The sequence below is a fragment of the Dermacentor andersoni genome, chromosome 9 (assembly GCF_023375885.2).
Source record: "Dermacentor andersoni chromosome 9, qqDerAnde1_hic_scaffold, whole genome shotgun sequence".
NCBI classification, from domain to species: Eukaryota; Metazoa; Arthropoda; class Arachnida; order Ixodida; family Ixodidae; genus Dermacentor; species Dermacentor andersoni.
The window spans coordinates 40,142,754-40,156,854 of NC_092822.1; the positions used below are offsets into that span (position 1 = coordinate 40,142,754).

Consider the following 14,101-nt stretch of genomic DNA (forward strand, 5'->3'; position numbering starts at 1 on the left):
GTCTACACAGGAAGTTTTCTTACTGCACTCAAAAAGAGTTTTGGTGTGCTCTTAGCAACGTCAAATATCAAGCTAGTGGGTTCTGCATCATTCAGCATGCAACAGTTCAAATGGGGGCAAGGACATAAATTTAGGAGCAGTCAAGGACAAGGCGCACTTGAAACAAATAAAGGAATTGGTTTCCCGCTTGAATTTTGAATCTCTGGCCTCTATCACTTGAACATCCATCGTTCACTGACACGTAGCATGCCGACTCGTTGTATGTGGTGTTCTACTGTCAAGCTCAAGGTTGCGGGTGCGATTCCCAGCTCTGACACATGCATTCCAGTGAGGGTGGAACAAGGAAATTCTCATGCATCATGCTATGTAATTCCACGAGGCCAAAATAATCCAGAGCTGTCCACCGTGGTCCGCAACGTGCACGATAGGCCCTTTTCAAAACTTTTGTGGCACATTCGACTGGTCATTTTAGAACGCTGCCAGAGCACTCTGGCGGTTTTGTAAAACAGCAACAAAGCTGTATCACATGAAGGAATTTAGTAGCATTAGTTCAGTTTAACACTGGAGCAGTGTGTTTATTGTCACGATAAAGCTTAGTTGTTCTGTAAAACAGCCTTTGGAGCTTTGCAGGAGCGCTTGGATACAACCAGTCCGATGCAGCATTAATTTGGCACTTTTGCATAGTCACAGGGCCAAGACAATGGGAGCACTTCTCGTAATTAAAAAGACAGTTACCTGTTAAGCACATTGCTTCTTTCCTGCCAAGCTGCTTTGAGCGTGAACACACATTACACAATTAGATATGCAGTAACTGATTAGCATATTTTCTAGTTCATGATCACTGCAATGTCTTCTGCATGAGACACTGTAGGAAGGCTACCTTGCTCTTTATGAAAAGAGTCGTATATTCCTTAGATTTGGGTTGGTATTGCAAAAAATTGTGCCTAACTGCACTGAACGGAAAAGGATTGGGCTATAAACAGTCATCCAGTGTTTGATTATGCGAAGCTAACATGTGCTCCATTGTCTTATTCTCTGCTCCAGGTGAATGTGTATGCAGTTTTTAGTTTTATTTAGTTTCACTCGTATATGCATGCCAAGCACTGTTGATTTAATTTCTTTCTGTTTTGTTACTTTGCATGAATTGAGCTTTTTTTTTTTCACACATCCTTGTTTTATCTTTTTCTTCTGCAGATGCAACTGATGCAGGTACGGTATAGGTTTTTGGTTGCATTTACGCCTTTGTTTTGACGCTGCATGAATGTTTGTGTAAAATCTGCTAAAGGCCAACTGCAATGAAATTTTACTTTGGCTAAATTGGTTATAATGCTGTAGATTAGTATTAGTACAGCCAGCAACTGATTTGTCAGATGCGCAATTTTTCCGACACGCCTGATAATTCGGACACTTTCGCGGCCCCATGATGCGCCCCGTAGAGCCACTGTATGAGGACGTCTGAAGATTTGGTTGCTGAAACCCTTCTCCGTCCGATCGCTTGGATATTGCGTTGCGTAATGCTAGTTTTTGAAAGTCAGCTTCGCCGCAAATAACTTTTTTATGCGGTGAAGCATCTGCAACGTGTTGCGGTGAAGCATACCAACAGTGCAAAAGGGCCACCTTCACGGGACATCTTACACACGCACATACTCGCCGTATCCTGCTACAGCATGAGCATAGAGACACCTAATAATTGTACTGGCAGGCCTATAAACCTATTTTGGACGTGAATGTGGCAATTTAAGCCCTTGAGGGCAGTTCAAGGCATGCATCTGTCTTTTTTGAACATTTTTGCGGTCTCTAGAAGTCCGAAAAGTTTGACGTTTACAATACTATGTGAGAAAGTGTGGCAAAACTGCGGGTCTAGTAATTGTCTAATTTTCTTATTAGCAGCCTTTAAATAGCTCCTAAGCAGACGTGTGCACCTGGTGGTTAGTGGATGTGGCTCAAATCATGGCCTCTGAGATTTTCAGCACATCACAGGCAGTGCCCAGTCTCTGAGGTCATGCTGAGAAGTCACATTGGTTCGGAACATTCCAAGTACTGTGTTATTCTTTGCAACTGTAACAACAGCATTTAGTTTTTCATCAGATTTAATACCAAAATGTTAATTTTGGTAGCCTTTCACAGCATATTCATTCATATTTCAAACATACAGTTTTTCCTGGGGTTTTCTCTATGTCTCCACTATCAAAAGCTAGGATTTTTGCATGGTCCATAATTTTGTTGCAGTTGGCCTTTAAGATATTTTGTGTTATCGTGTCTCCCGATTCTGTATTCTATCTCTGCACGTCTCGAGCTTTGTAACGCACCCTCTGCATTGCTTCTCTGTCTCATGGCACCCTTCTGTTGCACTCATTCTGCATCTTGCTGCCTTTCTCACCTTTAGATGAGGACGAGGGAGAAGGTGAGTGGTGTCGAGGCCTCATTGTCCCGACTGCGCTCTAGTAGTTTGCTGCTTACTGTGTGTGTGAGACATATTGCAACCTGCTGGTGACGTAGACACATTATCGCCAAAGTTCTCAATCTGCAAATAGTGTCTCCAAACACACACTACTGTTAAGGGGGCCCTGAACCACTTTTTATCGAAGTCGAGAAATGCACTTGAAGTTAAATTAGACTATTTCAGAAATACTTTGCCTCCAAAAGTTCTTCAACACGTCCAGCAGAAGCAGCGTTATTGGCAATCAAACATACCGTTCGTGGTGCTACTGCTCCTTCTTCAATGATTTGTACTGCGAAGGCTATGGCAAGGCAAGGTGTGCCGAAATTGCTCCCCCTACTGAACGTCACCGTGGCGTGCAGTTCAAATTTGATTTTGGATGTTCACTTAGACGCCACTATTTCCGACTTTGGTGCTTACGGTGTGCCAGACGCGGTTGACCTCAGCGGGCCGCAGTGCGCTCCCCCAGCCCATAAAGTTTCCTACAACAATTACAAGAGGGAACTCTGCCGCTGTAATCGTTCAGCCACCATGGGAATGATGGGTAGTATGTGGATTTGTCTAATCTTCGTCCTTGTGAATTCAGACATTCTTGTGGCTTTGTTTATTACGGTTTATCTGCCTTCTTTTTCCTAAATTTGAGATCAATTTCTAAGTGCAGAAGACTCTGCAAACACACACAGTCACTACTAATTGCAGCAGTTCAGCCTGTCGAGATGGCCAAATCGAAACTCGTCGAGTGTCTCAACAAATTGGCTTGCCCGTGAGAAATTGATAAGTGCGTTCTATGGTCGCCTTTTGATGCATGCGTCCACGGCGTAATGATTTCAATAATGGGCCTCTGTGCTAGAGGTCCTGTGTTTGAATCCTGCCGTCAGGCAATATTATTAATGTTTATTTGATTATGTTGTGCACAGTGCTCTGTTGAAAATGAACAGTTTACAAAATCACGAAGCTGCTTGAAGCCAGAAGGATGAAGTTCAGGCAAATCCACGTACTACCTATCATTCCTATGTTGGCTGATACCACCTCACTTGCAGCTCTCATAGACGCTAACGCCACAGTTCCCTGTAGCAATTACTTATGAAACTCTATGGCTCACCCAGCTAACTTGTTGCGGCAACCCGTGGCAGCCGCGGGATCTGCGCTACATAGCAGATCACAGCTACGTAGCGCAGTATGTATATATATATACTGCAGCACTTGTTTTGTGCATGCACGACAGGGCTAGAGTGCGTGCTCGCACCGGTGTGCTTCTGTCTGGCTGTGCTGTGTGGTGCGGACCGGCTTTGTCCTGAACCAGCTTGAATGACAGACAGCAGCCGCATCCAACTTGTACATTCTGAAGCTCATGCGAAGCGAAGTCTGCCAAGGCGTCTAACCAGGATCGGCCAGGAGTGAGCGTGCGTGCGGGCTGACCTTAAGTTTCGCTTGCTTCGAGGCTAGTTGAGTTTTCAAAACTAGTCGAAATTGGCGAGACCCGATGCCTACGACATCGATTTAAGCGGGGTGGCCAAAGTGTCATTCCTACGTGCACGGCCGCGGCCAAGCTTGAGCAGACGATAGTCTGCTTCTTTCGGAAGTACATCATTATTATCGAAATTCGAAAACAGATTTGCGCTTACTTCATCCTGTTTATTAAACTGCATCAATAAATATACACAGTAACAGTAGGAACAAGTGCACTGATCCTAACACCCTTCTTGATTGATGTCAGCTGTTGGCCAATAGCAATCATGCATAGGAATCTGCTATATTATGAAATAAAGCATCCAGAAAAGAGTGAGGAGCAGGCTTCTGTCAAAAATAGAGCGTTTGAGAGAAAGGCAATTTTGCACTCCGCTTGCAAAATCCATGCGCCATGCACGACTCTAAAATGTGACTGCGATGTTCACAGCAGTGTATGCTATCCGCGGACTGTGTTTTTTCACCAAGCCAGAGAGGTGGCTCAGGGCCCCTTTAATACTTTAAAGCACTGAAACTGGAGTCCCAGATAACACGCAGCAATTTAAGAAAAAAGAAGTGATGTCTCCTGTGCAGATGAAACCGGAAGTACATATCTTATTAGTAACCTCCTGAAGAAGCCTCTGTTATTTTCATTGTTTGATTAACCAACAAACTTTAATTAATCACTTGATGGACACAATGTCGGTGCATTGTTTGTATAGCGCATTTGCTAAGGAGGTGTTTAGTTGTTTTCGACATGTTGTTTTTCATGAAGCTCTTTTCCTCATGCTTAGAGAAAGCCCATAAAGTACTTAAAAGCCACAATGGTTCACCACTTGTGTACCAAATGGCTTTCAGCTAAATGCACGAGAAAGATGCGTGAAAGGTAGCATGTCTTGAACAATTCAAAGTGGCGAAGTGCTTTCCAAGTACACACCACATGGGAAATACAAACCTTGTTATAGACTGCAGGCAGATTCGAGCTTCCTAGTGCATTACATTCTTGTGTAGACATTCTAGCCATCAAGCTTGGGATGCAAATGTTAATAATAATAACAACAGAATAAGAACACAAGAAGTACGGGCAGCTCTGCCACGAGGTTGCTAACAACAAACAGTTGGTTTCATTTCCACAGAAGGCCTCCTGTGTTTTAGTCTTTCTCCACGTTAGCTGGGACAGACAATATATATATATATATATATATATATATATATATATATATATATATATATATATATATGTAGTTAGTGGCCTGATTCACTGATGCATCCTACTTCTCTCTTCCTTCCTTAAATATTTTCTGTTCACCTGAATTAAATTCTTTGTCTGAGTTCTTTCAATGCATGAACGTTATAGTACTTTGCGATGAACGTTTAAATCATGCTTGCCGTTACTTCCTGCATGCCATTTCTTTTGATGCACTGCTTTGCATTTGTGTTCATTCTATTCTTTTCTTCCTTCTTGGATGTCTCTCTTGTCTTGTGTAGAAGACGTTCCATACGGTAAGTTTTGCATGCACCGAAAGGTACTGCCCAGCGTCTGGGGTAATGGCTTCATTGATGAAAGTGTTCGTAGAAGGAACGCTTCCCCTGATTAGGCTTTTCTGTTACCCAGCAGCAGTTTGCTTGTTTCCGTCCTGCTTTTTTTTTTAATTATGTGTTTAAAACGTGCTAGCCTTTCAAGTAATACACGACACAGGATTGCAATCCTCAGACAGAATCAAAGAAAAACACAAGTACACGCCAGTAGAATGTGTTCTCGTCCTTTTTATGTGTGTCATATCGTACTGGCCTTAAAAAGAAGCTTTAGTTAGTGGCCAATTCTAATTTCCCTACTGAAACACGTGTAAAACAAAGAAATACTGTTATGATCCAACCACTAGCCTGACGGATTTATATGAAATTTGTTGCATTTGAGAGGAAAAGTTCAAATTCTAGCCAGTCTATGAAGCGCAATATTTATGACCTGCAGTATTTTACAAAATTGGCCAGAAATCGGTTCGAGAAAAAAATAAAAGCGTAGTGTTTACAGATCTGCAACTGCACCAAAATACAGATACCGAAGTTCTGTAAACTGCATCTGTTAGAGCATCTCAAGTGGAAAAAGTTGATATATAAATTTAGTTTACATTAAATTAGTGGTATATTCTTAAGTAGTGGTCTATACCACTACTCATGAATTAGTGGCCTAAATTAGAGCATTGTGTAACGCATCAATTTTGTCTGCTTTAGATGTAATATTACGTGCACTTTGCAAAATTTATGTCTCATTGCTGCATTTAAGTGGTACACATGGTATTTGAGCTTTCTTAAATTTTGCAATTTTCAGCAAAGAATAAAAGAATGATAGCCTAAATAAAAGGAATCTGCTTTCTGGAGTCACTAGATTTTAAGTTTTTCTTTTAAATGCAGCAGACCTCATCAATGTCGGTGCTGTGGTTGCCAAGAAGGGATTTCTCTGCTCTCATGTATTTAGATAGCTTCGTAGCGAAAGTTTCCTATGGTCAACCATCTATGCTGATAGTCTGTACTCGTCAGCTTTCACACTGTAGCACTTGTTAGTAACATTTAACTTTTGGCAGACTGTACAGGGAATCCTTTGCTGTATTCACATCATGAAGGCGTATGGGCACAATAAGCAAAGCAGGGTTTTAATGTCCTCCTGTGAATGTTACCCACACATCGCCTTCAGGTGCCAATTTAATGTGTTGGTCATGAAACTAGTTTCAATGTACGTATTGTTTCCTCAAGATCATTAAAGGATACAGCATGGGAATGGAGCAAATTAAAATTTTTAGGTGACCGTGATTACGCACACAAATGTGAACTCTGCACCTGAGCGAGGAGCAAAATGAGCTATGCAGTGTACTTGAAGAATACTGAGCCTGTCTGAAAACCTATATGATTTCCATAAAGAATCAGGTAAAGAAGAAAACGCTCCACATAACCAAATAACTCGCGTCACCAGCAACCACTGAGACATCTAACCTTCCAGCCCTTTTGTCAAATGCACCTTGTGTATATCAACCATTCTCTCAGCACACCTCTAATAAGAAGCGTCACCTCATGTATGCACCACATGTGACACAACATTTTCTTTTAATTGATATTCCAGCATGTAATCCTTGAATGTGTGATTCTAGACGTGCCTGAAGGGGATATGTGATCCGCCAAAAAAAAAGAACACAGTGTGCGAGCACTTCGCTTGCATCCTGGGTTTGTGCTTTCTCATTGCCCGATTGGCTGCTCACTTGGCCAACCAAAAAAATGGCATCCCTCCTCTCCACCTTTCCCATCTCCCAGACAATGGCGAGAAGTGGCGAGAGCTGCACATCTTGCTGGCGCGCTATGCCACTTACCTTGGCCTCTGCATAGCGACGTTGATCATATTCAAGAGGAGTCCATCAGTCGCCAGTGCCATTGGGCTGTGCGTCGGGGTGTACATTGGCTTTTCCGAGTACACACTGTCCAACTGGAAAGACCACAGCGTCACGTCTACCATCAGTAATGTCATGTCATGGTGATGATTAGCCCCGCGGTTGTCACTTGTTTCGTGTTCTTGCTGTTGCCTCTACACTTGTGTGCGTTAGTGCCGTTTCGTTCTTTGTCAGCATCCCTCCTCATTTCAAGGGTTGTGAGCTGTCGGGCAGCATTGAAAAAAGAAAAAGCAGCATGCGTGATCATTGGTCACCTTAATCGAGAATTTTAGCGTACTGCTGCCACTGTACCTGTGAAGGCAGTGAGGCTGGTCACATCATCCACGTGCCAGCTTTCCGTGCGCTAGGTAATTCCTGCCGCACACATACAGTTGGTATCAGAAGTTTATGGACCACAGGATATGAGAAACATTATATTTCCAAGCATTTTGTAACCATAGCCTGGTAAACCATTTGGCAGTGTGTTGTTTGCATAATAATAATAAATTATAGTGTTTTATGTGCCAAGACCATGATCTGATTACGAGGCACACCATAGTGGGGGGCTCCTGAATAATTTCAACCACCTGGGGTTCTTTAACGTGCACCTAAATCTAACTACACGGGTGTTGCAGTTTTGCCCTCATCGAAGTGTGACCCTGTGCTTAGCAGCCCTGCACCAGAACCACTAAGCAACCACGGCAGGTGGATGTTATTTCCAAATCCCAGTACTAGCTGAAGATCTGAATATGTGGCTGCCCAGGCTGCACAAGTATTCAGCTTTTCCTTGGATCTCATGGTCCATAAGCATTTGATGTTGGCTGTTTCCGGCGTAGCTTTGCTAGCGTGAGCAAAACTAAAAGTTGGCTTACATGAAGACGAAGCTTTAGATTGGGCAGTCCTGTCGAAATGCACGGAAATGAAGAATTTTTTTTTTTTCTTGGCAATCACTACACCAACTTTGATGAAGTTTATTGCATTCAAAGGAAAAGTCAACATCTAGGGACTGTAGCTAAATTTTTTATTAGGCTGTCGATCCTCCAATAAAAATAGTTGAAAATTTCAAAATTTCAAAAAACGAAACTGTGAAGTTGACAACTCTAACTCTGCAATTAACAATAATATTGCAATTCTGTAGGCTATTCCTTATAATACATGCAAAGCGGACAAAATTGCTGTATTATTCACCACTCCGAAGTATACCAATAGATTGCAAGTAGGACTTAGGATAAATCCTTGTAAACATTGTAACAGTTTCGTGGGAGCTGTAAATTATTGATATATTAGATTTATTCACTTTAGACGCTCTAACACTTTCATGTTACAGAAGCACAATGTCGTTTTTGTTGCAGCGTTATGGACTCCATTTGTACAAGTTTTTTAAACACAGATTTTTGAGTATTCTCAAAAGATTCCTAGCTCTAAATCATATTCTGCTTCCTACAGTCACTAAAATTTCAACTTTTCCAAATGCAACATAGTTCATTCAAATTGGTCCAGCATTTGTCCTAAACGCATTTCTGAGTTTTCAATTGTATTTAAATTATGAAATCTGAGTTGGCCCCAAGCTAAAGCTTCATCTTTACAGTTGTGGTATGCTATAACTCGTTTAACGTCTTCTTTTGTTGAGTGCTCTGTCTTGTCTATCTGCTTGATTTGAATTGATTGCGACTGTGTAAGACAGGTTGTCTAAAGAACAGCCTGAATAACACTTTAGCAAAAATTCTTATGAATATGCTGCTTATTTTGTAGCACAATTCGCTGTCACAGCATGCATCTGTGGGCATTGTTTGCAGCTGCTGTCATTTCAGACTGTGTCTCATTTTATGTGATCACCATTGCTGTCTTTACAATGTACTGCGCATGTCGGTCTAGTGGCTGTAAATTGCGCATCAAAGTGTCTCGTTGATAGACGTGAACAACTTGTGTACAAAGGACAAAGACTACGGGCATTACGCTTATACAAAAGCGGGGAGCGACATTCCACATTTATCAGTATTACGGCACAATTACTCAATGCACTTCTGTTCCTATTCTTTGGAGAAGAGGTTGTAGTGATGTCTTGATTATTTCTGTTTTTGTGGTTAAGGTAGTCTTGCCTTGAGAAAGAAAAGTACCATACACCTTGTATACAGTAGTCAGTGTAGTTCATTACATTCCTTGATGATTCTGAAACTGCAAACTCACAACTACTGATACCTGTATGAACATTTGTTTCACACACAGCGACAGCTTGTAGAGTTCATCATTTGTTTATTAACAACACTTTTCTCAACAACAAACACAATGAAAATCGGCGGTGACATTTCGTGCTGAAGTTGGATGCCTTCACACCAACTTTTGAAATGCCTCAGCACACTGGTGCACAATTGCTTAACACTCCCCGAGTTCAGCGTCTTCACAACCAGCAGAGATTTGTTTAGTGCAACAGTGCAATTTTAGGAACTTTCTCCAGAAGCTGTGTTTTCGAAACAAGATCAAGATGCTACCATAAGCCGGATAGTTGCAATTTTCCCCAGTTTTCATTAAGGGTAGTAGGAACTTGTCACTCCATTTCTAGTCTCAACTTAGGGAATGCATGTTTTGAAGCTGTGCATTTTTTTGTGCAACACTGCATCTCGAAGAGCTGCTGTTACGAGAAAATCTGCATTGTAGATATTTGTAGGCAATGAGGCTCTTTCAAAATAAACACTCACATTGCTTCAAAGTGCATATCGTGTTTGCACAATGTGTTTTCCACGTTTCCCCCATGCAAGTCACTTTTTTTCAGGGTGGAACAGCTTGCTACAGTCACTCATTTTTATCTTTTGAGATGGTGTGGGTTTCCTTACGCTGTGAAAGATTTCCTGGTGGAAATTATCATTTGCAAGATATCATTTGCATCTCGGTGGCAGTGACAAAAGGGCTTTTAAGCTGCTTTTAGTCAGTTTGTTAAACAGTTTAAACAAATGGGATTGCACTTTCATGTTAGATATGTGATATTTTTAGGGCAACTTGTAATGTTTTTACTATTTGGTGAGTAAGCTTGCACTTGGAACTGCACACAGAACTGATGTGGTTATATTTTTTGCTGAGATATGACCTTGCAAGCAAAACCGAGGCGGCTAAGCCTAATTAGGCCTAACATATTTCTCACCCTTTAATTGTGAGGCTGAAGGTGGTACAATAAGACATTCGGCCTATTAAGCCTAGTGGAAATTAGGTTGTTTTGACGTCAGTGTGAGGCTGAAGTCATACTAACAGCAGTTGCTGCGCTAAGCTGGCGCTCTTTCTAACTGAAACATGCTTCGGCGACTTTATCTTAAGGCGGAAGTTGGTCAGGCTCGACAAGAGGCGTTACGTACGCACATGTCACAAGCTGTGGGAAATTTTTCACAGGGAAACCCACATGCCAGTTCACTTAGCTTCCAATACGGAAGCTGTGAGAACTGAAAACGAGATTTTTCATTCCTGATTTCAGAGGAGCCGGTGTCAGAGAGCGAAGAACCCACACTACCCGAGTTCACGCACGGCGACGAACTCTGAGAGACTTGCAGTGCACAACACATCATTTCCAGCTGCTCAAAAAAGTCATTTTGTTTTTCAAAAAAAAAAAAAGAAACTTCATTTATATATGTCATAAATACACCATATGTACAGTTTTCATACCCTGTTTCATCTCTTCCGAGTTCATCTACTTTACAAACTGTGTTACAAAAATTGTGTCACATTAACGTGTACAGTTACCGCCGCCCTAATAATAAAATTGATCCACTTTCTGCTGAATGGTAGTGTTTACCAGCACATAAATAAGAACTACTAGCACACCATAGGGATTTTGACTGCGGCAAAATGAAGTAATGTGTTGTGTCTTGGCAGTTGTGCTGTCCACACTGTTCGAACTACTACTAGAACACGATGCAGTTGTGTCTTGTGTCATTAGGTGTAATTTCCAGATGGTGATAATGTCATCAGACTAAAAAAATAGAACCACAGGCACGAAAAGTGCAATTCATCTAGTGTCACGATACAGGCACGCATTGTTGAATGAAGGATGTTTGCACTTGTGCTGGTATTAAGTGTTCCTAATATCTTTCGCTCTGGGTGTTGCGAGAGTAGATGGTATGCTTTAAAAAGACCCAGAAGGCAAACGCAGAATCTAGAACCTAGAAATAATAAATGGCTTAGTTGTAGAGAAAACGGTGCAGTTCCGTAATTTGAATCGCCCACTACAGACGCATGTTCTAGTGTATCTGCAAATTGATACTGCCTTGTTTCATTACGAGGCTCGAACAGAGTGTGCTGCACTTGTAAAATGTAGCTACTGTAACTAAGATAAAGCGTCCAACAGAGCGGTGTCAGCACTTGTGGGATCTGTGAGAAATTACCATGAAGATGAGCCCAACTGCATTTTGTTGCTCATTAAAATGCAACGTGATCAGCCTTTGGTCCATTGAGTAACTGCAGTTAACCAGTTACAAACTGGACATGTTACGTCGCTAGCTGTTGCTCTATTTTCACAGTGGCCGCAAGAGTCCTTTCCTCGGTTCCCATTATTTTCTTGCTTACAATGCTTTGGGGAACCTTGAAGCACTAAAAGGGCCCCTGGCGCCGCCGAAAATGTATAGACTAGAACTTGTTTTAAAGTGCCATCCAGGCAGCGCTTTACCACAATAACGTTTATAAAGGCTTTAGTAGTAGCACAGATATAAGGTAGTGAAATGTTTGATTGGCGAGGAAGCCAGCTATCCTCCCCCACTGCAGAGACTTGCCTCGTGCTCGCTACCGTTGCCTCGACCAGCGCTCGCAATCGACATTTCTGCCTTCTCCCACAGCGAAGCCTCGGAGCCACGCGACGTTTTTCGCGACGATCACGGAGGAAAGAAAAAAAAAAAGGCTAGAGACAGCCATCGTCGGCAGACCAACCTTCTGTTACGCTGCCCCTTCCCCACTCCGCGGGGCCTATCTGCGCGTTGAGTCGTTGAGAAGTAGGCCGTCGATGGTTCCGGACCTTTAAAGACATTATTGTTCGGTTTGCAGTAGCTCTTAGTGATGCCCTCGCCACACACTGCTCTCTCCCGCACTCTCCGTACCATGTGGCAAGGGCTTTGCAGCTTTACCTTTGTTTATATGACTAGGCTTCAAAAATTGTCACCTTACGCTCTTAAACTTACGCTTCCGTCCTTAACCTTCCCCCCCCCCCCCCCCCCCCTTCTTTTTTCTAGCGGTGCATTTCCAAACGCGATACAGGAGCGCCCAAATCGCCCCCCAGCAACGGCTCCTTCGGAGTAATGAAAGCCAGTCTCGGAGGCTGTGCTTTTGCACACTACTAAAGCCAAGAGCAAAGACAGTGTCTAAAGCTCATTTTTAAAACAGTTGCACCCTTTGGGGTGTATATTTGCCACACAACGATAATCGTTATCTGCCTTGCTCGCGTTTCCTTTCTAGAAAACGCTGCGCTCGATACTTGTCGAGAACGCTGTGTCGCGCTGATAACGCGCAAGCTGTTCTTGACTTGGATGTACCGGACTCGCTGTGTTAAAGAAAATGCAAGACAGATGACGATTATCGTTGTGGGAGCAGATACGCCCCAAAGGGTGCAAACCTTTTTAATTCACTTGCAGCCATGGCGTGTTTCCGGCTCAGCCATCACTTCCCGCACATGTCGTTCGCAAAAGCATAACCATCGAAATCTGTTTCTGTCACCTGGCTAGCCACAACACTCTAAAAACAGTTGCACCCTTTGTGGTGTATATGTGCCACACAACGATAATCGTCATCTGTCTTGCATTTCCTTTCTTTAACGCGGCGAGCCCGGTACTTTCCAGTAACGGACGACATGCGCGTTATCAGCATGACATATCATTCCCGGCAGGAAAGTAACGAGCGCAGCGTTTTCAAGAAAGGAAATGCGGGCAAGGCACATGACGATTATCGTTGTGTGGCATATGTACACTCTAAAGGGAGTAAACTTTTCTTAGAGTGTAGAGTGAAGGAGGTTATAAAAAGGCATGCTAGAGTGGCAGCCTTCGCAGATTCTTAGAGGTGAGGCAAGCGCTTGCCCCTACTCTGCCCTTGAAAGCGTTCTGAACTACACGGAGAACAGTCGCAGTTCAACTGTTCTTGATCTGTTAATGCGTCTGCAATGCAAGCCTATACAGCGGTATGGCCTCTATAACGTAGGAGTGGCTTAATTGATGTATTTTATACTTACTGTGACTTAGCAACGAAGACTACAAATTTGCCTGTACAACCAAGGAATTACACTCTTAGGCAAAGTTACACCCTTTGGCTTGCCCCTTCTGCCACACAACAATAATCGTTATCTGCCTTGATGCGTTTCCTTTCTTTAACGCTGCAAGCCCGGAACTTTCCAGTAACGAACGGCACGCGCGTTATCAGAAGGGGCAATCCAAAGGGTGTAAACTGTTCTATGCTGATAACGGGCGTGTCGTTCGTTACTGGAAAGTACCGGGCTCGCAGCGTTAAAGAAAGGAAACGCATCAAGGCAGATAACGATTATTGTTGTGTGGCAGAAGGGGCAAGCCAAAGGGTGTAACTTTGCCTAAGAGTTTAGGCATCCGCGACGGTCGACTTTTGTTTTACAACGAACGCCTCGTAACGGTGCAGTCGCTGCCCTCCAGACGTCACCGATGTGCGTTCTGCGCTAACGCTAACTGAGCATTAGCACTGTCGTAAGGGTTTCTCCAGGAATCGCTCAGCTCGTACGCTGCTTGTTGTAACGCATCATCGAGTTCGACGGCTGACGAATGCGTCACAGTTGACGTGGCGTAGTCGTAACAGACAACTGACGCCATCT

At 43.0% G+C, this 14,101-nt stretch overlaps 1 protein-coding gene across 9 annotated transcripts in view; it reads left to right on the plus strand.

Annotated features, from left to right (window-relative positions):
- Creld (Cysteine rich with EGF like domains) overlaps nt 1-11,067 on the plus strand; it is a 48,742-nt gene extending 37,675 nt beyond the window's left edge. The window contains exons 10-14 of one of the 9 annotated variants that reach the window (XM_072284496.1): nt 1,195-1,209; nt 2,387-2,404; nt 5,375-5,389; nt 7,190-7,390; nt 10,763-11,067. In XM_072284496.1, the coding sequence (XP_072140597.1) occupies nt 1,195-1,209; nt 2,387-2,404; nt 5,375-5,389; nt 7,190-7,390; nt 10,763-10,827 (314 nt within the window). In that variant the 3' untranslated portion in view covers nt 10,828-11,067. Of the gene's footprint in view, nt 1-1,194; nt 1,210-2,386; nt 2,405-5,374; nt 5,390-7,189 lie in introns of all 9 variants that reach the window. The other 8 variants (XM_072284497.1, XM_072284500.1, XM_072284498.1 and 5 more) reach the window with 8 other exon arrangements.
- Nucleotides 11,068-14,101: the final 3,034 nt, after the last annotated feature.